This window comes from Salvelinus sp. IW2-2015, linkage group LG9 (genome assembly GCF_002910315.2).
Source record: "Salvelinus sp. IW2-2015 linkage group LG9, ASM291031v2, whole genome shotgun sequence".
Classification (NCBI taxonomy): domain Eukaryota; kingdom Metazoa; phylum Chordata; class Actinopteri; order Salmoniformes; family Salmonidae; genus Salvelinus; species Salvelinus sp. IW2-2015.
Genome location: NC_036849.1, coordinates 16,317,768 through 16,342,767, shown reverse-complemented (window position 1 = coordinate 16,342,767; position 25,000 = coordinate 16,317,768). Strand labels below are relative to the sequence as shown.

The 25,000-nt window shown below is 45.7% G+C and overlaps 1 protein-coding gene across 1 annotated transcript in view; it reads right to left on the bottom strand.

Moving 5' to 3' along the window:
• LOC111969011 (protein unc-79 homolog) overlaps positions 1-24,951 on the bottom strand; it is a 31,420-nt gene extending 6,469 nt beyond the window's left edge. Inside the window, exons 1-30 of the mRNA XM_070445281.1 lie at positions 24,619-24,951; positions 22,245-22,474; positions 21,911-22,082; positions 21,482-21,712; positions 21,044-21,234; positions 20,640-20,763; positions 19,977-20,120; positions 19,304-19,519; positions 18,813-19,040; positions 18,528-18,678; positions 18,140-18,219; positions 17,837-17,985; positions 17,466-17,623; positions 8,775-8,956; positions 8,333-8,534; positions 7,950-8,129; positions 7,368-7,436; positions 6,581-6,870; positions 6,135-6,317; positions 5,762-5,924; positions 5,513-5,662; positions 4,043-5,365; positions 2,675-2,791; positions 2,456-2,558; positions 2,205-2,345; positions 2,039-2,077; positions 1,742-1,854; positions 1,554-1,639; positions 895-1,068; positions 734-802 (exon numbers count right to left, since the gene is read on the bottom strand). Coding sequence (XP_070301382.1) covers positions 734-802; positions 895-1,068; positions 1,554-1,639; positions 1,742-1,854; positions 2,039-2,077; positions 2,205-2,345; positions 2,456-2,558; positions 2,675-2,791; positions 4,043-5,365; positions 5,513-5,662; positions 5,762-5,924; positions 6,135-6,317; positions 6,581-6,870; positions 7,368-7,436; positions 7,950-8,129; positions 8,333-8,534; positions 8,775-8,956; positions 17,466-17,623; positions 17,837-17,985; positions 18,140-18,219; positions 18,528-18,678; positions 18,813-19,040; positions 19,304-19,519; positions 19,977-20,120; positions 20,640-20,763; positions 21,044-21,234; positions 21,482-21,712; positions 21,911-22,082; positions 22,245-22,474; positions 24,619-24,951 — 5,991 coding nt within the window. The remainder of the gene's footprint in view (positions 1-733; positions 803-894; positions 1,069-1,553; positions 1,640-1,741; positions 1,855-2,038; positions 2,078-2,204; positions 2,346-2,455; positions 2,559-2,674; positions 2,792-4,042; positions 5,366-5,512; positions 5,663-5,761; positions 5,925-6,134; positions 6,318-6,580; positions 6,871-7,367; positions 7,437-7,949; positions 8,130-8,332; positions 8,535-8,774; positions 8,957-17,465; positions 17,624-17,836; positions 17,986-18,139; positions 18,220-18,527; positions 18,679-18,812; positions 19,041-19,303; positions 19,520-19,976; positions 20,121-20,639; positions 20,764-21,043; positions 21,235-21,481; positions 21,713-21,910; positions 22,083-22,244; positions 22,475-24,618) is intronic.
• Positions 24,952-25,000: the final 49 nt, after the last annotated feature.

Genomic DNA, 25,000 nt, shown 5'->3' with positions numbered 1-25,000 from the left:
GATGCAGTCTATCACAGTGCCATCCGTTTTGCACCAAAGCCCATATACTACTCCACCACTGCGCCTGTATGCTCTCGTTGGCTGGCCCTCGCTTCATATTCGGCGCCAAACCCACTGGCTCCAGGTCATCTATAAGTCTTTGCTAAGTAAAGCCCCGCCTTATCTCAGCTCACTGGTCACCATAGCAGCACCCACTCGGAGCACGCACTCCAGCAGGTATGTTTTCACTGGTCATCCCCAAAGCCAACTCCTCCTTTGGCCGTCTCTCTTCCAGTTCTCTCTGCTGCACATGACTGGAACGAACTGCAAAAATCACTGAAGCTGGAGACTCATATCTCCCTCACTAACTTTAAGCACCAGCTGTCAGAGCAGCTCACAGATCACTGCACCTGTACATAGCCTATCTGTAAATAGCCCATCAACTACCTCATCCCCATACTGTTATTTATTTTGCTCCTTTGCCCCAGTATCTCTTACTTGCACATTCGTCTTCTGCACATCTATCACCCAGTGTTTAATTGCTATATTGTAATTATTTCGCCACTATGACCTATTTATTGCCTTACCTCCCTTATCCTACCGCATTTGCCACACTGTATGTCGACTTTTTCTATTTATCATTTGACTGTATGTTTGTTTATTCCATGTGTAACTCTGTGTTGTTGTTTGTGTCGCACTGCTTTGCTTTATCTTGGCCAGGTCGCAGTTGTAAAGCACACACAGACAGACTCACCCGGGTTGCACTTGTGGTGGGGATCTTCAACAGACAAATGATAATCCTCAAACTGGAGTCCAGGGGACACTGTGAGAGAGACATCATACAATTTTTCATAAGGCTTTAGCTCTATATTGGTCACAGTCAATGCAGCCTACATGCAGTGTGAGATCCAGTACCTTCAGAGGCAGCACAGAAGGTAGTTTAGTGAGGAAGGTCTGGAACTGATTGCAGATGGTGGTCCACAGGTTGCTGGGGGAGTCCATGGGCAGGGCCTCCATGAAGGTGGCGATGTTTTCCAGGCAGTGCAGCATGGTGCCCCCGGCTGGTAGACTCCTCTTGTTGTTCAGACCCTGAGGACAGTGGTATAAATGACAACAGGGTTACATAATACATATTTATTGCCATAGAGCCATTACCAACTGTTCCATTATCAATTGTTCAATAGTTTAAAAATGATATTCTAAAAGTGGTTTGGACTAGTGATGTTATGAGTCAAATGAGTGAACTGAGGTGGACTATCACAAGTGCTATTCCTTGAACATTGTAACAGTGTAAGATTGCTAAAGAGAAGACACCAAGTTAATAGAGAATAAGTGAATATGGTGAACAACCATGCAGAGGCATACTCTTCAGCAGCATTCTTAATTTGCTTTGTTATCACGCTATGCAAACAGCAGTGCTGTAGTGTCGTCAACTTTTACAAGAGCTCCTCCTGCTGGATACATGATGAAAGTGGACAATTTGCTTGAGATTCAAGACATACACAAACACCCGCATAGTTCCTTCAGCCGTGTGCTGAGCTTTAATCATTACACTAAGCAAGTAAAAGTCCCACCTCCAGCAGCTGGTTCAGCGCAGCCACAGAACTCAGTTCATTAAAATCAATCAGGGAAGAAGCCAATGTTCTCAGAAAACCTCCATCTGGAAATACACAGAAATTGACAGTAAAGATCAAACCATATCCCTCAGAATGCTGCCCTTAACAGGAGCCATATTGTGTTTTATATGTTTGTCTGAGTAGACCTTTGATGTTACTCTGGAAGAGCTGAGGCAGGATGCCATTGGGGGCCAGCTGGTGGAACACACAGCGGAGGAACTGCTTAGCCACACCTGCTGCGTTGCCAGGGATCAGCATACTACACCAACAGAGACAAACATCAACTCACACACAGAGCGTCTGCACCTCATGTTGGCCCATTCTCTCATTTGTGTACAAGAATACAGCCAGCGTGAACAAGTCATCAGCATCCACAGTACACCTGAGTTTAACACATACCAAATAAGAATATATTTAGTATGTCTAGTTGTGATGTGTCATACCTCTCAGCTTGCCCAGAGAAATTAGCACTAGACGCCAGCCTGTAAGAAAAACATCTGAATTCAAGATCAGAGACATGACAGAGTGTGCTAAAACTTTACTGAACAATTAGGTTTGTGTATGGGATGTATAAGGGGGTTGATTCAGGAGCTGCTGTAGTTGCCAGACCTGCCCACAGACTGCATGATGTCCAGCAGCAGTGGAGCAGCCTGGTCAGGGCTGAGGTGGATGAACATGGAGAGCACCACCACTGCCAGGCCCAGGGTCTCCTCATCATACTCCTCTAGCACCGCACCACAGTCACGACACCTGAGAGACCACACAGTATTAGTATTAATAACAATGAATTACCATTAATACATACAGTATCCGCTGTCCAGAATGACACACCAGTCAGTGTTGGTGGTTGGTTCATTCACCTGTCAGTCATGGTGGTGGGCTGATCATCAATGAACTCCTCAGGGGCAGGCACAAACATGCTGACTGTACTGGGGGCAGATAGGAGGCTGGTCTTGGTGGGGCCTGTTTAGAGAGCAACACGAAAATCAGCACAGTCAAACAAAGTCATTACAGTATTTAAAAGGTGTTTTGATATTTACAAATCTGAAGGGGTGGACCAGAGGTAGACAGTGACTGACCTGTCTCCCAGGTGCTGATGTTGTGAGGGGCGCTGGACTGGTGCTCCAACTGTCTCTTCATCAGCTGGCTAATGGTTAGAGCTCCCAACGAGCCCCGCTTCGCCTGACGGTACTGAGCTGGGGTGCGACACACACACACAGAGGATTGAGTTGCCTGGTAATTTCCCTCTATCTCCACTTTCATTTCAATGACTGGTTTACTAAAACAAACTGTCATGAAAATGGGGAGTGGAAAACGCTCAGAGGTAAATAAAAAAAAATATTCAATGGCTTAGTTGCATATATTCAATATTTGATATATTGTCGGAATAGATATAATCCCTGATCTATTGATAAGAAAAACGAAAGAACCATGAAAAAAACTGCATTGGTGTCAAAAACATAACGCTGAGAAAGAACGACTGAAGAAAAACTATTTTACACATTGAAAAAAAGAAGGTCAAATGTTTGAACGGTGTAATGTTCTGGGTGTGATGACCACACCCTGTTTTATTGGTGAATTTAAACAGATGGCAATGAGAAAGTATTTGGATCCTACTTGATACTGAAGAGCGGTTGCTTGTTGCTGGGATAGCAGCTTCGAGGGTGGGGGCTGAGGCGGATTCCTGTGGATTTTCCAGGGTAGTGTGAGTGAGTGATGGGGCGCAATAGTGGCTGCTTCAGCTCTCAGCCACCTTATAACCTCACATGTGGACAACTGTTTAGAGCATGAGATGCTGCAGACACCCAACGCCAAAACAAATGTAGTGTAGAGCTACAAGTGGTTAACTACAAGTATAGACCAAGTCCCAGTGCAACAGCAATCTAAAATTAATATTTTGTGAAGAAATTACAATTGTTTATTGATGCCCTATTTAGTAAAAAACGAATTTGCCTTCTCATTCTATGTTATTGCTTGTTCTTATATGGACAGCTATTTGTGGACAGTGTGTTGCAGCAATTTGAAGATGCTGTACTGATATTTACTTATCGGCTTCTAGGAATTCATTTCACAGCATGTTTTGTTTTTCATGTGTTTACCATGGGTTGGAATGGGAAATGGGAGAAACACGTACAAAGCCACACCACAGGACAGGAGACAGCAGTGGTGACCAGTTGACTGAAGAATTGAAGTAGCATGGATATCCAACTAGACAATTTAAAGTCTGTTCATGTGGTTCTGCCCTTCTAAGCAGACACTTCCGTAACTATTCTAGAAAATGTGTTCTAGAAAAATCTTAAGAGATGTCGCCACTGAAACACACACATCAAAAATACATATTGTGCATGAAATCAGCATACGTAAAGGATACAGCAGCTGTAGGTCCATACCGAGGGAGACCTCTGGACTGAGGCTTCTCTTTCTCCCCTGACCCTGGTCTCTCTTACCTGTCTCAGTGGGCTGCTCACCCAGCTTGTCCAGGGTGTTGAAGGAGATGTCCAGATACTCTCTCTGGATAGCGCTCACAGCTATCTTCCTCTGCTTGCGTTGCCGGGGAACTATCTGGATCTTAAACTCTGCCTCGTCATTGTCATCATCATCATCAGGTTTCAGGTCGCTGTCATCAAGGTCATCATCTTCATAATCTTCCTCTTCATCATTGTTCCCCTCCAGAGAGGTGAGGGGCTCGGCTGTGTCTTCAGGAATGTCCAGGAAGACGGTCCTACCAGAGGGACTGGTCCCTAGACCCACCGCTGCCTTCAGGTCCTCAGGGTGCACAAAGTCATCCAGGGAGGTGTCAGGGACAGCAGGGGTCTTCCTCAGCAGGTCCCTCTTCTGTTGTAAACTGAGGGTCATGGGGCTCTCCAGGCCAGGGTGCTCCGGCTGGTCAGGCAGCTCCAGAGAGGTGGTGGAGGTTGCATAGCGTGGCCTCCTCTGTAAAGGCTGTTGAGGGATTTCTTTTGCTGGGGAGTCTGTGGTCTTCTTGTCCATAGAGCAGTCCTCCACGCTCACTTGCACCACCCGAGACAGGTGCAGGGTGCTACTGCTGGCAGGGGAGGCAGCGGGCCTCGCAGGGGAGGCTGCGGGCCTGGCAGGGGAGGCTGCGGGCCTGGCAGGGGAGGCTGGGGGCCTGGCACTCCCATTCAGCCTGTTGCCCATCACTGTGTTGAGGTCAAATTCCTCGTCACTCTCCACGATCCTCAGTGGCGGCAGGGGCTCAAACACCAGGGAGTCGCTGTCGGACATGGAGAGGATGGAGTGTTTCTCTGGGATGGAAGTACAGTCAGAGGAGAGGTCAATGAGGTCCGGGTCCTCCTTCTCTGCTGATGAGCCTCCTGTAAGAGGGGAGTCCAGGTCGGCCTTGTCCTCAAACATCTCGATGCAGCTGAGACGCACCTCTGGGATGACAGGCCTGGAGCAGTCTGAGTGGCCCCCACGGGATCCTCGACGGTCCTGGTGGTCGCTGCCCTCCGCACGGCCTGAGGAACCGTCTGACGAGCCCTTACCATGGCCCCCCTTCTGCCTGGGGTGGGAGGTGGTGGAGGAGGGGGGTGCGGGGAGACCATGCTGCAGGTCACAGCGGTCTATGCAGGACTTGCGTCGGTGCTCGTCCAGGTTGTAGAGGATGGAGTCGGTGTTGGCAATGTCCAAGGACTTCTGCTTGTGCATGGCCTGCAGACGCTTCTTCCTGGTGCTTTCCTCCCTCACACAGTGCAGGATGCTGTCCTGTAGCGCACTGGCCTCACGGTACTCAGACAGCTCAATTTCACCTGACACAGACGGAGAGAGGATCAAAAGATAGCTTATATCTGATTATAGAAATCAGTAAAAGCTAAATTCATATCAGCAAAAGCATTTAAGTTCAATTAATTTATTTTCTGGATAAAATAGGTCATCCTTTGAGACTATTTTTATACTTTTCTGGGCATTCAGCTCCACTGGCTGGTACTTGACAGACTTGCTGCCACCGATCCTCTTCAGACGGGCGAAGAAGGTCTGGGACTCCTTGTTGCCTGCTCCAGTTGGGGTGTCATGGACATCAGACTCATCAAATACACTGTCCTCCTCTGAAAAAAAAACACACACATTATATCCAAAACTCTCAAGTCTTACTCCAGATTCATTTCAAGCCCAGTCCAGTAATGTAATCATCTTTCTGGTGCTACCTTTCTCTTTCTCGCTGTAGCGGCTGATGTTGGAGTTGTCACTGTAGAGGGGTCCGGCGGTGGCATGGGGTCTACAGCTGTGGTACTGGGCATTCAGGGTGTTGATGGTGATGTGGATAAGGTGCAGAACCACTTTACTCACATCCATGTCCCTGTAGGGGTACTGGGACCACACACAGGATTGGTAGTAGTGGAGTGTAGGAGAGTAGAAAGCAACACCAATATTAATAAATTAGCTGTTGTTCCCAATAAAAATAATTCACAACCAGACTTTTAACCAGACTTTTAACACACACTGTATACAGTTTTCAATGTAAACACATTCACATAGTGGATAAGGTTTCATTATATTCCAAACATGGGTAGTGTGTACCTTGTAGAGGATGACCAGCAGGGCTTTGAGCCACATCTGTCTGATGTGTGGCTGCAGGGCCCAGAGAGAGCAGCGTGGGGGCTGCTGGAAGTAGTGTCTGAGCTGGGGGCATGTGCAGTACTTCAACACCTGGACCACCAGGGGGAGCAGCTGCTTCCCCAGCCCAATGTTGTAGTCCATCACCTGCAGGAGATATCACATCACGCTAGGTTCTTCTTGAAGCTTGACAGATTTTCATAATCAGCAGCAGCAACATGAAACTTAAACTTTACAGAGGGAAACAAGACAAAAAAAAATCCCATCTTAAACGTACTCTCAACTGAAGGAGGTGAGAGCCAGGGATGTTTCTGGGGATTCAACTCTAAATGTATTCAAGGATAATCATTCAAACTATTTTTACAGCGTTAACTCGTCGTCATTCATAAGGTTACTTGATATTCTCTGACCTGTGCGATGCCAGCGATGAAAGCATTGAAGGAGGTTGAGGTCCTCATCTTTTGCGGTGCGATCATGAAGCAACCCTCCTGCTGGTCGAAGCCCAGCAGTAGATACAGGTGGCGCTTCACCGTGTTGAAGGCCTTGGCACTGCCAATGTCTGCCTCGGCACTGCTCTTGTCTTTGGCCATGAACTTCATCAGCACCATGATGAGCTGGTGCACCGTCTGGTGATCTATCCCAGCATCCTCTGGGAGAAGGTCCCTGATGACCGAATCGTCCTCCGGTGAGGGGCTGTGGCCTAGGAGAGGGGCTGAAGCGTCAGGGTTAAAGGGCGTGAGGAAGCGTGCTGCAGACGGGGGAGCGGATGAAGTGGAGAGGGGCAGTGAAGCAGGTGAACAGAGAGGGAGATGGTACGACAATCATCTCATTTGGTCTACATTCAGCAGGGTGATTACATATATGGACACCACTTTAACATATTCATGGCATATGTCAAATGCAAACAGAAAATGTGAAAAGCTATCAAGATAGCAAGAGTAACAGTTTTCTCCCATTCCAACAGTATAATTAGTTTTTGCCCGAGACTAAAATAGAATGCACAATCTATGAACTCTGGATGAAAAGCAATGAATGTCAGTGAAGAGCAAACATTGTTTTTTCAAGTTTCCTGATGCCCATCAACTTTACCAATTGTCATAACTTATTTATTTCTCCCACTATGATGCGATTATGCTGAAGGGAATGTTGATCTGGTTCAGTTGTAATAAGGTGAGTCAGATTTGGGTTGTTATTTACCTGGCAGGACTTTCTCTATCATATCTCCCAGAGTCGGGGCAGAGTGCTCTTGCCTCGTAAGTCTTAGAGCTAAAAACCATACATGAGAACACAATTTAGGAGAATGTTCTGGGGAAGTAGCAAAGGACACGTCTGAGCTTCCAGACAACCCTATACATCACAATGTCTCACACCATTCACACAAAGTGATCCCAAGACGTATGTGGATCCTAAGACAAGTAATTCTATTAATAATTTAGCTTCCACTTGCTTACATGAAAAATCATGTGAAGCACTCAAGCTTAACAACCACACACAGTCTAAAGCCAACCCCTTCACCCAGAAACTCAGACAGCATCCTGTGCAGAGTCAATGAGGAAATCACAGATAAAACAGAACTCTTACATCCAGCAAGAGAACGAATCACAGAAAACAATTGAATAAAACAAACAGGAACACAGATACTGTTTGTAGGTGTCCTAACAGAACAGAGAGATGAATGGATGAGGAGAGAAACAGTAGGAGCATGGGACAGACAAAAGCTGAGACCCACAGACTAGTAGCCTAACCAACCAATGGACACTCTACCAACTGGACACTTACGTAGACGGTTACACAGAGTCTCTGGGAGGGAGAAGGCCCTCTTGGACTCGGACGGGCCCTTGACGCTGTCACGGAGGGAACGCACACTCTTCTGGCGATTCCTGGCAAAGCGCGCCCGTCTGATTTTCCACATCGCTGCATCACTAAGGTTGGCCACGTTGGTGCGCACAGCTGTGATGGCTGACAGGGAGATGCAAGGAAGGAAAGATAAATAACATACATCACTGTGACTCATAACACACCTCAACTGGAACAGTTATGTTCTTATTTCACAGGTTTATATTTCCCTACTGTACATGCTTTGTTTGTTGTATTGAACATGTCATAGCACAACTTCTATTATCCAGACTTTGTAACAGAGAGAATCCTCCAGCTGGGCGTACTGGTGGGAAAAGGGAACTCCTTGTTGCAGTCCAGGTGGAGCTGGGCCTCCAGGGAGAGCGTCTCGAAGCGGTTGACAAAGAACTCCCAGCTGAGGGCAGGGACCTCCTGCTTCAGGTGGTGCAGCATCAGCAGCTTGCTGAGGATGATGGGCCGGTCCCTCACCACTGTGTCGAACTGGAAGTCCAGGCACAGACACAAGCCCTAAAGGCACACACACAGATACAGATACAGACAGAGACAGAGACACAAGTGTTAGCACTGCAATTATATGTTTATGTGTTATTTGTCAATCCGGAATTATTTGCTGACATGATGCGAAGCAATTTATCCTCCGGGACAAAAAAAGACTCTATACACGTGTTCAATTGATATAAGAAAAGTGGTTGTATGGTAGTTGAATAGGAGTATTTATCTTGACCTAGATAGAGCTCTGTTAGTCACCTGTAGTGCTGGGCTCTTGATGGTGTCCAGCAGCAGCCTGGCGCGTGTGGCCACAGCCGGGTTGACATCCTCCACAGAGGCCAGGAAGCAGCAGAAGGCGTGGGCCAGGGAGTACTTCAGCAGGTGGTTTTTCGTCACAGAACCAATGTCTAGGAACCGACAGAGCACTGCTACCTTCTCCACTGGGGGTTACCATGACAACACAGACAGGGCATAAGACAATATCTCAGCGCCATGACACATAGAGGTAGATAGAACACTAAGTAAAAGGTATAATGAGAACAACACGTTCTACGATCTAATCTGAATTTCTCTTGTAAACCTTACTTATGTATATATATATGACAAACAATGCATCAGTAAACATGTCGTCCCTACAAATGATGCAATTTTGTAAAAAAATAATGTAAGGTGTAGATCAGCTTTAATATTGCAGATAGATTGTAGCTTATATCAATGTTATTGTCCGCATCATTTCCAATCCCCCATAAAAATAACAAAATTTTGCAAATTCCGGATCTCTATGGCAAGACGCATCATTCGCCCAAGTTTCATCAAAATTGGGCCAGTGATGTCTGAGATATCACGTGTGATGAAAGTACGAACGTACGGATGGAGAACCACAATATCCTCCCCGATTTCATTATGGGGGCAATAATAAATCAAGCAAATGTCTGGTCTATTCATTCTTTCCATTGCAAAGGATAGTCTTAAAATAAGCATCACTCTAATGCTGATGGGCAATGTACAGTGCCTGTCACTAGATGGCACTGTGGAGAAGGAGGCGAGCCAGCATTATCCTAGCCAGATTGCCTGTGGGCAGAGAGGAAGAGGCAAAGTCAGAGGGATAACAGACTTGGGCTGTAGTCCAAACACTTAAAAGACACACCCTCGTTCACTTACCCTCGCCTTATGCCCTTGGGGGAATCCCCGTCGCCATCTTGGAGGACGGTCTAAATGATTAGCCAAGCAAGGGAAGTTTGCAATGTAAGTCCCTCAGCCCTCGTTTTTAGTCAGCTTTGCGAGTGAACAATTATGTTCACTCCGGGGCCTGAAACTCCCCATAATTCAATTTGAGACGATTGTACATCCGCTAAGAAAAGTCTGCAAAAACTTAAAAACAACATCAATGGAGAAGTCAACATACAAGTGTAAGTAAAAACGAATGCAAATAAGTTAGAAATTGTGCTACTAATGCACATGACGGCACAAACACGTCTCGTAAAAAGTAAATATGTTGCTGTTTGGTTATCTTTTGGAAATTACAGAAATAAAAATGTTTCCTTCTTCAGAAGTTCCAGCTAGTCAGGCTAACATTAATTAGCTAATTAATTTGCTAGCTATCATACAGTAGGCGTATATTAATAATTATGTATTTAATATAAGTAGACATGCACTCATAATTGACTGTAGCGCATATAAAGCACCCACAAGCTACCGGGGGCTGAAAACACAATCGTCGCGGGATGAACAAGTGACGAATTTCCGGCCAAGGGTGGTCCATTTAAAAATCATTCCTTCTTCCCTTCGCCCTGCAAGTATAAACACCATGGGACCACGCAGCCGTCATACCGCTCAGGAAGGAGACGTGTTCTGTCTCCTAAAGATTAACCTACTTTGGTGTGAGAAGTGCAAATCAATCCCAGAACAGCATCTTCACAAGGTTCTTTGCTGCTGGAGGAAACAGGTACAAAAGTATCTATATCCACAGTAAATTGAGTCCTATATCGACATAACCTGAAAGGCCGCTCAGCAAAGAAGAAGCCACTGCTCCAAAAACGCCATAAAAAAACAGACTGCTGTTTGCAACTGCACATGGGGACAAAGATTGTACTTTTTGGAGAAATGTACTCTGGTCTGATGAAACAAAAATAGAACTGTTTGGCCATAATTACCATAGTTATGTTTGGAGGAAAAACGGGGAGGATTGCAAGCCGAAGAACACCATCATCCCAACCGTGAAGCACGGGGGTGGCAGCATCATGTTGTGGGGGTGCTTTGCTGCAGGAGGCACTGGCGCATTTCACAAAATAGATGGCATCATGAGGATGGAAAATGATGTGGATATATTGAAGCAACATCTCAAGACATTAGTCAGGAAGTTAAAGCTTGGTCGCAAATGGGTCTTCCAAATGGACATTGACCCCAAGCATACTTTCAAAGTTGTGGCAAAATGGTTTAAGGACAACAAAGTCAAGGTATTGGAGTGGCCATCACAAAGCCCTGACCTCAAACCTGTAGAAAATGTGTGGGCAGAACTGAAAAAGCATGTGCTAGCAAGGAGGCCTACAAACCTGACTCAGTTACACCAGCTCTGTCAGGAGAATGCGGCCAAAATTCACCAATTTATTGTGGGAAGCTTGTGGAAGCTAGCCTAAACGTTTGACCCAAGTTAAACAATTTAAAGGCAATGCTACCAAATACTAATTGAGTGTATGTAAACTTCTGACCCACTGGGAATGGTGATGAAATAAATAAAAGCTGAAATAAATCACTCTCTCTACTATTATTCTGGCATTTCACATTCTTAAAATAAAGTGGTGATCCTAACTGACCTAAGACAGAGTTTTTTACTAGGATTCAATGTCAGGAATTGTGAAAAACTGAGTTTAAATGTATTTGCTAAGGGTGTATATCATAGTAAATATATATCTGGGACATTCAGTTAAGGAGTAATCAGTTATGGATGTCCATTATACATTTTGTATGATATGTTACAAATTACAATTTGTATGATATTTACAAATTTGCAAAACACATGATACAAGTATGTCAACAGTCAGACACAAGAGGTATGTGGCAGGGTCTACAGTCAATCACGGATACAAAAGAAAAACCAGCCCCGTCGCGACCAGGATGTCTTGCTCCCAGACAGGCTAAACAACTTTTGTGCCGCTTTGAGACAATATAGTGCCACTGACACGGCCCCCTACCAAAACCTGCGGGCTCTCCTTCACTGCAGCCGAGGTGAGTAAAACATTTAAACGTGTTAACCCTCGCAAGGCTGCAGGCCCAGACGGCATTCCCAGCCGCGTCCTCAGAGCATGCGCCAGACCAGCTGGCTGGTGTGTTTACGGACATATTCAATCAATCCTTATCCCAGTCTGCTGTTCCACATGCTTCAAGAGGCCACCATTGTTTCCTGTTCCAGAAAGCTAAGGTAACTGAGCTGAACGACTACCGCCCGTAGCACTCACTTCCGTCATCATGAAGTGCTTTGAGAGACTAGTCAAGGACCATATCACCTCCACCCTACCGGACACCTAGACCCACCCAATTTGCTTACCGACCCAATAGGTCCACAGACGACGCAATCGCAACCACACTGCACACTGCCCTAACCCATCTGGACAAGAGAATACCCATGTGAGAATGCTGCATCGATTACAGCTCAGCATTTAACACCATAGTACCCTCCAAATCGTCATCAAAGCTCGAGACCCTGGGTCTCGACCCCGCCCTGTGCAACTGGGTCCTGGACTTCTACGGGCCGCCCCCAGGTGGTGAGGGTAGGTAACAACATCTCCCCCCGCGATCCTCAACACTGGGCCGCACAAGGGTGCGTTCTGAGCCCTCTCCTGTACTCCCTGTTCACCCGACGCTGCGTGGCATGCACGCCTCCAACTCAATCATCAAGTTTGCGGATGACACTACAGTGGTAGGCTTGATTACCAACAACGACGAGACGGCCTACAGGGAGGAGGTGAGGGCCCTCGGAGTGTGGTGTCAGGAAAATAACCCACACTCAACTCAACAAACAACAAAGGAGATGATTGTGGACTTAGGAAACAGCAGAGGGAGCACCCCCCGATCCACATCGACGGGTCAGTAGTGGAGAAGGTGGAAAGTTTTAAGTCCTCGGTGTACACATCACGGACAAATTAATTGGTCCACCCACACAGACAGCGTTGTGAAGAAGCGCAGCAGCGCCGCTTCAACCTCAGGAGGCTGAAGAATTCGGCTTGTCACCAAAAGCACTCACAAACTTCTACAGATGCACAATCGAGAGCATCCTGTCGGGCTGTATCACCGCCTGGTACGGCAACTGCTCCGCCCACAACCGTAAGGCTCTCCAGAGGGTAGTGAGGTCTGCAGAACGCACCACCGGGGGCAAACTACCGCCCTACAGGACACCTACACCACCCGATGTCACAGGGAAGGCCATAAAGATCATCAAAGGACAACAACCACCCAAGCCACTGCCTGTTCCCCCGCATATCATCCAGAAGGCGAGGTCAGTACAGGTGCATCAAAGCAGGGACCGAGAGACTGAAAAACAGCTTCTATCTCAAGGCCATCAGACTGTTAAAACAGCCACCACTAACATTTAGCGGCCGCTGCCAACATACTGACTCAACTCCAGCCACTTTAAAAATGGGAATTGATGGAAATTATGTAAAAATGTACCACTAGCCACTTTAAACAATGCCACTTAAAATAATGTTTTCATACCCTACATTACCCATCTCATATGTATATACTTTACTCTATATCATCTACTGCATCTTGCCATCTTATGTAATACATGTACCACTAGCCACTTTAAACTATGCCACTTTATGTTTACATACCCTACAGTACTCATCTCATATGTATATACCGTACTCTATACCATCTACTGCATCTTGCCATGCCGTTCTGTACCACCACTCATTCATTATATCTTTATGTACATATTCTTTATCCCTTACACTTGTGTGTGTATAGTAGTAAGTTGTGGAATTGTTAGGTTAGATTACTTGTGGTTATTACTGCATTGTCGGAACTAGAAGCACAAGCATTTCGCTACACTCGCATTAACATCTGCTAACCATGTGTATGTGACTAATAAAATTTGATTTGATTTGATTTGATTTGATACAAATTCCAATTTGTTGTGGCTAACGTTAGCTAGGCTTGGGTTTAGAGTTAGGAGATAAGGTTAGGGTTAAGGTTAAGGTTAGGAGTTAGATTAAAGGGTTAAGGTTGGGGTTACGGTTAGGAGAAGGGTTAGCTAACATACTAAGTGGTTGCAAAGTAACTAAAAAGTAGTAAATAGTTGCTAATTAGCTAAAGTTGTCCGTGATGAGATTCAAATGCGTGACCTTTGGGTTACTATATGTTTGTGTTATATGCCCACACACTGGAAATTAGTTAACCCAAAAATGTAATGGCTTATTTGCTACGTGTGGCTTATTTTAATGGAATAGAAGCTTCATAATGATTAGGTTGTTACAAGTGTATCACAGATAGGACACGGGATATCCCGGCAACTGGGAGAAAAAAATACTTTATATCGGCTTTGTGCCTGGTTGCCACTAGATACCCCAGTCACAAAGTCATAAACCCCACCTATTTCTACAATTTTTCTTCTTAAAATGGGATTTTAAACCTAACCTCAACCACACGGACAACCTTATGTCTAACCCTAACCTTAAATTAGGACCAAAAAGCAAATGCTTGTTTTCATGAAATCTTACGATATAGCCAATTTTGCCATAGTGGCTGTGGTAACTAGTGGAAACCATGTGCCTGTTGTTCACACGCGTATCTGCCATCGCATTGACTAGAATGGTCCCACCTGATCTTGCCTCCTGACTGCCTTCCATTTTTTATGACATTTCTTTTCGTTGTTAGAGTGGCCACTAGAGTACCTGGTCAATATAATGGATAATCTATGATGTGGGTCATAGTACTGCTTTGGCACCCAACTGGTGTCTTTTCTTTGTTGATTTACACAGAAAAGTAAATTACCATACGTTTCAGTACAGATAATATGGGGCCATAATTAGATCATTAGAATTCATGATCATCATTATCCTCTGGCTCATGTGTGTACAGGATCTGTAGTCATGACACATCATTTCCCTTAGCAATTGTTCTTGTTATTTTTCAATGTTGCTTTGCTTATGTAATCAATATCTACTTTAGATATGATGTTTATGGTCAGAGTATGTTGATGTTTATGGTCAGAGTATGTTATATTAAATAAATGTGAATATAGCATACTGATATTATTATATTATATACTAATTGGTGCTCTGTGACAATGCCACAATAAAACATTTGGATCTAACTTAAAATATATACAGTACCAGTCAAAAGTTTGGACACACCTACTCATTCAAGAGTTTCTTTATATATACTATTTTCTACATTGTAGAATAATAGTGAAGACATCAAAACTATGAAATAACACATATGGAATCATGTAGTAACCAAAAAAGTGTGAAACAAAATATTTCTTTGCCTAGCAAACTCTTGGCATTCTATCAACCAGCGAAACATAACAGTCTTGAAGCAGTTCCCACATATGCTGAGCACTTGTTGGCTGCTTTTCCTTCACTCTGTGGTCCAACTCATCCTAAACCCTCAATTGGGTTGAGGTTGGGTGATTGTGAAGGCCAGGTCATCTGATGCAGAACTCCATCACTCTCCTTCTTGGTCAAATAGCCCTTACACAGCCTGGATGTGTATTTTGGGTCATTGTCCTGTTGAAAACAAATGATAGTCCCACTAAGCACAACCAGATGGGTTGGCATATCGCTGTAGAATGCTGTGGTAACAATGCTGGTTAAGTGTGCATTGAATTCTAAATAAATCATGGACAGTGTCACCAGCAAAGCACCCCCCACACCATCACAGCTCCTCCTCCATGCTTCATGTTGGTAACCACACATGCGGAGATCATCCATTCACCTACTCTGCGTCTCACAAAGACACGGCGGTTGGAACCAAAATTCTCAAATTTTGACTCATCAGACCAAAGGACAGATTTCCACCAGTCTAATGTCCATTGCTTGTGTTTCTTGGCCCAAGCAAATCTCTTATTATTATTGGTGTCCTTTAGTAGTGGTTTCTTTGCAGCAATTCGAACATGAAGGCCTGATTCACGCAGTCTCTTCTGAACAGTTGATGTTGAGATGTGTCTGTTACTTGAACTCTGTGAAGCATATATTTAGGCTGCAATCCGAGGTGCAGTTAACTCTAATGAACGTATTATCTGCAGCAGAGGTAACTCTGTCTTTCTTTCCTGTGGCAGTCCCCATGAGAGCCAGCTTCATCATAGCTCTTGATGGTTTTTGCGACTGTACTTAAAGAAAATTTCAAAGTTCTTGACATTTTCTGGATTGACTAAACTTCATGTCTTCAAGTAATGATGGACTGTTGTTTCTCTTTGCTTATTTGATCTGTTCTTGCCATAATATGGACTTGGTCTTTCACCAAATAGGGCTATCTTCTGTATACCACCCATACCTTGTCACAACAGAACTGATTGGCTCAAATGCATTAAGAAGGAAAGAAATTCCACAAATTAACTTAAGGCATACCTGTTAATTGAAATGTATTCCAGGTGACTACCTCATGAAGCTGGTTGAGAGAATGCCAAGAGTGTGCAAAGCTGTCATCAAGGCAAAGGGTGGCTACTTTGAAGAATCTCAAATCTCAAACATATTTTGATTTGTTCAACACTTTTTTGGTTACTACATGATTCCATATGTGTTATTTCATAGTTTTGATGTCTTCGCTATTATTCTACAATGTAGAAAATAGTAAAAATTAAGAAAAACCCTTGAATGAGTGTCACGCCCTGACCATAGAGAGCCTTGTTATTCTCTCCTTTGGTTAGGTCGGGGTGTGACTAGGGGGGGTGTTCCTATCTAGGTTAAGTATTTCCATGTTGGCCTGGTATGGTTCCCAATCAGATGCAGCTGTTTGTCGTTGTCTCTGATTGGGGATCATATTTAGGCAGCCATTTCCCCACTGATTTTTGTGGGATCTTATTTTTGTTTAGTTGCCTGTGAGCACTGCATTTGCTGCACGTTTCGTTTGCTCTTTATTGTTTTTTGTGAGTTTCATCTGAATAAACATGTGGAACTCTACGTACGCTACGCCTTGGTCTGTTAATTCTACAAACGATCGTGACAGAAGATCCCACCACAACAGGACCAAGCAGCATGCCCAGGTGGAGAAAGTATCATGGACTTGGGAGGAGATTTTGGATGGGAAGGGATCCTGGACTTGGGAGGAGATCCTGGCAGGACAGGATCGCCTTCCCTGGTGGGAGACGCAAGGAGAGAAGGGAGGACAGCAACAACGCAGGGGTTCGCGGCCACAGAGTAAGCCCAAAACACAGCCTGAATTAGTTTTTTGGGGAGGGCACACGGGGTGGTCGGCGGAGCCGAGGAATGAGCCAGAGACCGTCAGGGAGTCGAAGGAGCAACTCGACAAAAGATTCCGGAGAGAGGTGGTGGCGATGAGAGTGCTGCAGAGCGGGCGTGCTGAGGAGCGTGACACCAGTCCGGTGTCATCTGCACCAGTCACGCATCTGGCCTCCAGTGCGCCTCCCCAGTCCGGTACGTCCTGTGCCTGCTCCCCGCACTCGCCCTGAAGTGCGTGTCACCAGTCCCTGTGCCAGTCCCTGTGCCACCTGTGCCGGCCCCACGCTTCAGGCCTCCAGTGCGCCTCCCCAGTCCAGAGCTTCAGTTGCCTGTGAGCACTGCATTTGCTGCACGTTTCGTTTGCTGTTTATTGTTTTTTGTGAGTTTCATCTGAATAAACATGTGGAACTCTACGTACGCTGCGCCTTAGTTCGTTAATTCTACAAACGATCGTGACAATGAGCAGGTGTGTCCAAACTTTTGACTGGTACTGTACGTAAACACACACACAGACACACACACGTACAGTGAAGCCTCCTATATCATTCACCTGCTTCAAAGCGTATCTTCCAGTCCTTGCTGTTGAAATTGCTGTCCACCAGGTTCCAGAAGATGTCTGCTCCATGGGAGAGGGAGAGGGCATGCAGGAGCTGGGGCACGGCCAGGGAGGCCAGCTGGCAGAACTCGGACTTCAGCATGGTCCACAGTCTAGAACATACAGGTATCACATTAGACACACACACACCTGGCTGCTCTTCACATGTTTGATGATCCAGTACAACTTTCATTAAGATGATGATCTACATCTCATGGCTCAAGTCATGTTTAAAGAAAGTACTCGCAAAGATATCTGTAGAAAACCAACAAGCTATGTGTGAAACTGCAGGAGGGGCCCCATGCGGTGATGGTGACTGTGATGACCTGGGAATAAGCATCTTTTCCTGGATGTAGGCCAGGAACTGGGGGTGGTCCTTACGGGCCAGGTACAGACACTCTCCGTGGAGACACAGGATCTTCAGACAGTTCAGCATGTTGAACAGGATATTAGGCTCCTCAAACTTGGACATTTCCTACATTGATGAACAGAAGGTAGAGTTAATTTCCTCACTCAATCTTTTCTAATGAGGGGATTATTTTCTTTGATTACGCATCTATTATTTAGACAGTTTATATCTGTACATTACAAGATGCTTTAACACTAGATACAGGTGGACTAGCAGGTACCTGCAGAATGGTGTATATTAGCTTGAGAGATACAGGGAGCTGCTGGTAGGAAAACTTCTTGTCAGGATTATTCTTCATTGCTGTAGGACAGAAAGCTTTGATATAAAACAGAAATACCTAGCAAAGGAGAAACTATGCAGTGTTTCCTTTTCATGTTGCACACTGCCTCAACTGTTACAGAGAAGTGTTCCTTTCATATTTTTCACATTCGTTGGCTTCAGGTCAAACGATACATTTGGGATTACATTTTTATAATGAGGTGTTTACACCGACACAACTGAGCATTGTTCTGCTTGTGTTTCATCAGATCTATATCAATGCATTGAGACATTCTGTACTCATTTTAAAACCCTTCCAACTCAAGCCTGAGGTCACCATGGATACATACATGGGTTGTCAGGAGAGTCACTTTGATTGGTAGGGTTGTCAGTGTGTGTGCTGGTAGGGTGGTCCCCTTCCTCTGTCCCTCCCTTTGTCCCTTTTTCAGGTCCAAACACTTGAGGCAACAGCAATGTGTCCTCCATGCCATCTGTTGGCTCCTATAGGGAAGACACAATCATGTCTATTGACAACCAAATGCAGTAAGAATTACCAACCACTGAAAAACAATTGGAACACTTCAGGACATCCTTCATGTTGTTTTTACAGGAGTGTGTGTGCATGTGTGTCTCACCACCAGATGTATCTCCTCCCTGGGGGTGAGTCTCTCCAGGAGCTCACAGCCCAGCTGGTAGCATAAGATGCTAGACTGGCACAGGCTACACTCCAGGGCCTTCTCATCCTTCTGACAGGTGTGGGAGCCACCCCACGGGGCCTGGAAGACATTGTTGATGATGCCCACGATGTCTTTCCCCAGGCTGCTTTCCAGAACCAGCATCACACCGTCATCCTGGAGCTCCATCTTGACAAGGAACCAACACAACAGGTTGAACAGGAGAACCCAATAGAAAGTGGGACGGAATTCAACTTGGTGGCTGTGACGTATTCAACGAGGCATTGTAAAATGCAACAAACAGTACTGTATAACTGAACCCATGTCTGGAATGTGCCTGCCGAGCTTCAAAATAATACATTAATATACAGCGCACACTTCCTTGCTCACAAACAAACACACTCATTCATCACACAAACAAAATGCACATTCATGCTCAAAGACATGGCCACCTGTTTGAGGATGAGGTCAAACATGAGGATGAAGCAGCTCAGGTTCATATCATCATCGTCACAGTCCAGGTCCAGGGCACAGTGTCCTGTAGCATGGCCTAGGTTCTTAAAGGGACTGCAGTGCAGGGGGCTCCGGAATGGGCTCCGGAACGGACTGGGGAACGGGCTCAGGGTGTTGTGCTGCCCAAGACGGCCTGGATCTGAAACCACACTTTCCTAGGGACATCACGCACGCACCCACCCACACACACCCACACACACACACGTGTCATTGTTTCATATTTGTACTATCCTTAGAATTACCCTCCAACTTATCAAGGTGTATTCAGGTGTAGAAATATACTACAAATATCCTGTGGATAGATGAGCAGAAGGCTTTACCTTTCAATGATAAATCTGAACGATGGCAAAACTCAATTAAGCCCCTTAAACAGGACTATATTTAGACTTCAGCAGTTACCATGACAACGCACGGGCCGTGGATGGTTGACAATAGAGGGTAGCTAGATAACAAGAATTTTCCTATTGTGGATGTGAACTGTATCTGTCCTGAGCTCATTTGTTCTTCTGTTACTGTTCATTGATAGAAAGGAAATATATGAGCGATAAGAGCTTTTTCTTTGGCATTGAGGTTGTTTTGCATGGGAGTTGATGACATAGTATGACATCTCACCCTCCGAGCCTCAGTATTTTCCCCAGTTAGATTTGATATGTGAGCCTTCCTCTGATTGGCCAGTTCCTTCACAGAGTTCACCCCATCAGAGAACATCCCGACCAACAGCTGCAGTGGCACCACAATGTCCAGCTCTGACAACACCTGGGTCCATCCAGACACACACAAACAAACACACCAACAGATACACAAACACATAAAGATGCAGACCAAACTCATACGCACCCACAAGACACATAATGACAAAAACAGGTTTACACACGCACATATGAAACACACAAACAAACAGAGATGTTAAGAGAGGCAAAAGACAAGACACTAGAATGTAGTACACATACTCCTGTAGTGCTGCTTTGAGTGTGACCTATATAGTCAGATTGAATTACTTTGGTGTCTGTAATCACAGTCATGACAGAAAACGTGAAAATCCATCCATGTACAAATAGGACAGCAGGCTGTGAGTGCATATGGAATCAAAAGCAAAATCCCTCCTCTCTCCCTCTCAGAACTCTGGTCTCATGCTAGCCGTGTGACCCAGTTCGATATTCAGTAAAGCCCCTGCCCAGGCACTCACACATCATGACAACCTGTTCATTTCACACATGAAATCAACCACTCAATATGAAATGGACACTCGTAAAACGCCACAGGCCTTATACTCACATGCAGCCAGAGCAGAGCCTGCTCCTGCACAGATGCTGGGTAGCCTGAGAACCTGCAGCTAATGAACCCAAACATCTCCTCCATGGAGAAGGGCAGAGGGCACAGCTCAATGTCAAACATCTTGCTGCAGGGAGAACAGAGGGGAGAGGTGGGGAAATGCTTTTAGAGCTGAGGCTTAGTATAGCGTCTCTCTCAGGTGTAACAATGGAAACTAAACAAGTCTGTTTTCACTGTCTACCCATGACTGTGTGTTTCACATAGTCACATTACATTTCACATAACATTCACATTTTCTCATAAGAGAGAAAATTATTTCTGCGTCAACAGTAACCATAGGAACCCATTGACGTAGAGGAGGTAGTACAGTGACCTGGGCGACTTGGAGGAAGTTCAGTATACAGTACCTGAGCACCTCTCTGAACTCCTTGAGCTGCTGGTCAGGCACCTCAGTGCGGATGGCCTCCAGCCACTCTGGCATGAAGCACTCCCACAGCGGCTGGCTGATCACGTTGTATGGGATCAGGCTCAGGATCCTGTTCAGCCCCTCTTTCAGCTGGGTCACCGTGTTGCAAGACTTATCCCAGTAACCCCCCACCTGGGGATATGGGTGCATAGACACTTACACAAGGTCAGGTATAACCATGGAGGGTATTCACCAAGAAACACAACCATCACTTGTTGTCCCTACAGTGTGCATTGCCCCTAGAAAAACAGTCCTAACCTCATACTACCCTACACCCACCATTACACCCTACAACCCCTCACGAACACCCCCTGAAGCTCAACCACCTTAACCCTCCAACACCTCTACCCCTCTCCACCCCTCCCCCGCTCCTCCTCACTCTGGCAAACTCCACAGGCTTGGGCAGCAGGCACATCACCATGACGTCGAAGCGCACGTCACACACGGTCTTCAGCCACTTGGTGACAAACTGGGGCTTGAGCTTCTCCACCAGGGAGCCCACCTCGTCGTCCATCATGTAGGCTGTGGAGTGGAACCACTGGAACACCATGCTCACCAGCCGCGCCAGGCTCTCTGTGGGCGTGTTCTCACTGGGGGTGCACAGGCTCACCTACAGGGATGGGGCAAGGATGCAGGGTATCATGGTCAGTCAGGGGCTTCCAAGATTGGAGAGAGATACGGTTAAAGCATTATAATGTTGCACTATGAAGAGAGTACAGCCCGGGCTGGTAATAAGAGCCCAGACAGGTGTGTCAACATCCTAATCTCACTACTGCGATAGTGAGTGATAGACCAGCGAGCCACGCACCAGGAACCAGATGCCAAACTGACTGAGGAGCCTCTGGTCGTGCTGGTCGTCCTCTTTGTTGTCGAAGTCGATGTTGTCAAGGGAGTGGTGGGAGGCAGACAGGCCCATCTGACGACGCCTGTTCAGCTCAAACTCACGCAGCTCCGCATGGATCTCTGCCTCCTTCAGTAGGCTGATGTTGATAGATGGATGGAGAGAGGGGGAATCAAGAATGAGACAGACAGAAAGACAGAGGGAGATAGATAGATGGATAGTGATAGAGAGATAGATAACTGGTTGAATTCAGTGCAATTGTGAAGCATACGGTTGTGGTCTGTGATGCTGTGATGTTCACCTGATAACAGCCTCCACAGTGCACACCAACTCCTCTGCCCCACACTCGCGGGTGTTGATGGGAGGGGGAGAGGTTTGGTAGAGATGGGTCTCCGCCGCAGCCCCCGTCTCGCTGCTGTGGTGGTTGACATGGCAACGCTTGCAGTAGCGGACGGGCCGGTTGCCATGGCGCCCACAGCAGCCAGCTGAGAAGCAGGTGACAACCGCCCTCCTGACATGAGAGCTACAGTTCTACAAGACAGAGAGGGGACAATGAGAGGACAACTCCTCGTATCATTTTAATATAAAAATGTTATAAAAATATAAAAATGTTAATTATTTTGGTTACAGAAATCTAAACTGGTTGCATCATTTAAAGGGAAATTTCTAACATTTTCAACTTCTCCAGCTCAACTGCAACATCAACATAAGAAAATTGCGTGTTTTTATGTTTTGTAGTAAAAAAGATAGAGGAAGATAAGTGTTTACAATGACATCATCAACCAATTAGTAGACAATTAGTAGGAAATACCTTCTCAAAATTGGTTAAAATCCCACAATGCACACTGATGATGTCATTGGAAACACTTACACTGAATATACCACCTTTGCCCTCAGAACAGCCTCAATGCGTTGTGGCATGGACTCTACAAGGTGTCGAAAGCGTTCCACAGGGATGCTGGCCCATGTTGATTCCAATGCTTCCCACAGTTGTGTCAAGTTGGCTGGATGTCCTTTGGGTAGTGGACCATTCTTGATACACACGGGAAACTGTTGAGTGTGATAAACCCAGTAGTGTTGCAGTTCCTGACACAAACCGGTGCACCTGGCACCTACTACCATGCCCCGATCAACAGCACTTCAATCTTTTGTCTTGCCTATTCACCCTCTGAAAGGCACATGTACAAAATCCATGTAAATTGTCTCAAGGCTTAAAAATCCTTCTTTAACCTGTCTCCTCCCCTTCCCCTACACTGATTGAAGTGGATTTAACAAGAGACATCAATAAGGGATAATAGCTTTCACCTGAATTCAACTGGTCAGTCTGTCATGGAAAGAGCAGGTGGTCTTAATGTTTTGTATACTCAGTGTATATGTTTTACTACAAAACATAGAAACGCCCCATTTTCACATATGTTGATGTTGTGGTGGTGCTGGAGATGATGAATATGAAGTTGAACAATTGTGAAATTTCCCTTTAAGTGAAATAAGATAAAATGCTCATATGCCTCAATAAATACACTGATGTTTAGACATCCCAAATTAAATGAACGAGTGGTGTTCTTTCACTTTTGAGTATATTTGTGTGTGTATACTAATGTGTACGCTGCCATGGGACAGATAGCAACATTCTTAGATAGGTACTGCACATGTCCCTATGGTGTCTCATTGTGGACTGGCTTAATCTGATCAGCCACTAAAAGCTTTGGCCATTACAGAGATGCATTACCACCTATCAAATCAACAGATCTTCCCCTTCTCTGTTTTCTTCCTCCCTCCCCCTCTCTGTTCTTCACAAAAACATAAAACGGACAATTCTTTCAACGAAAAACCACAGCTACACGCAATCCATAACTTCTTGTTACATTATGCTGAAAACTTGGTTAATGGACTATACACAGTATATGAGTGTTTGATACTGTAACTACAGAACACTGTGAAGGCAACCCCTAGTCTAGCTGTAACTAGCAAACACCTCTCAGATAGAGCAACAATATGCTGGTAATGAGAGAGCTGGCGTGGGTCCAGGTAAGAGTTTAAAGAGCTTTCTGCGGTGGGACAAAGCCTATTGAAAAGGCTGTGTGAGGATTAAAACTGCTGCTGGGTGAACTGGGATGGAGGACAGTTGTTGGCCGGCTGCTCAGCTTGATACACTACCTGAGAATTGTGAATTGTGTGTCAGTCTCCGTGGGAAACAAGGGGGAACTTTTATGCCCTTGGGACTGTGCTCCGGAACAAACATCATGCCCTGCCAGTTCCATTAAGACTGAGCCGTCCATCGGACAAGTAATGAAGGGAGTGTTCCACTTTAGGTCCCTGTAGCCTGTAGCAGGCTAGTATAGTGTTTCTTTCTACAGCACTTGAATGGCACAAGTGGTTACCTCTCTACTCAAATCAAATCAAGCACTTTTACTAGTCATTGGTAAATAAACACTGGATGGACTGGATGGATGTTGGCATGATATATATACAGTGGGGAGAACAAGTATTTGATACACTGCCGATTTTGCAGGTTTTCCTACTTACAAAGCATGTAGAGGTCTGTAATTGTTATCATAGGTACACTTCAACTGTGAGAGACGGAATCTAATACAAAAATCCAGAAAATCACATTGTATGATTTTTAAGTAATTAATTTGCATTTTATTGCATGACATAAGTATTTGATCACCTACCAACCAGTAAGAATTCCGGCTCTCACAGACGGGGGGGGTTTTGCACAGCAGCTCTGCTCTCCTGTCCCGGATAGCTGCAGAGGTCTGCCTTCTGTCGGAGACTGCCAGAGTTGCTCCTGCTCGGGCGCCAAGAAGTCCTGCTCTGTCCGAGAGCCGCAGGGTCTGCCTGCCTGTCCGAAGCGCCAGGGTTGCCCTCCTGTCGGAGCCGCCCAAAGGGTGGACGTGGTCCCCTCCAGCCGCAGTCATGACCCTCTGGTCCGGAGCCGCCAGGTCGCCTCTCTGTACGGGGCCGCTGCAAGGGTCCCAGTCCGGAGTTGGCGCGAGGGTCCCCATATCTTTAGGATTTGCGAGTCTGCACCTTTGGGGGGGGGGGGTACTGTCA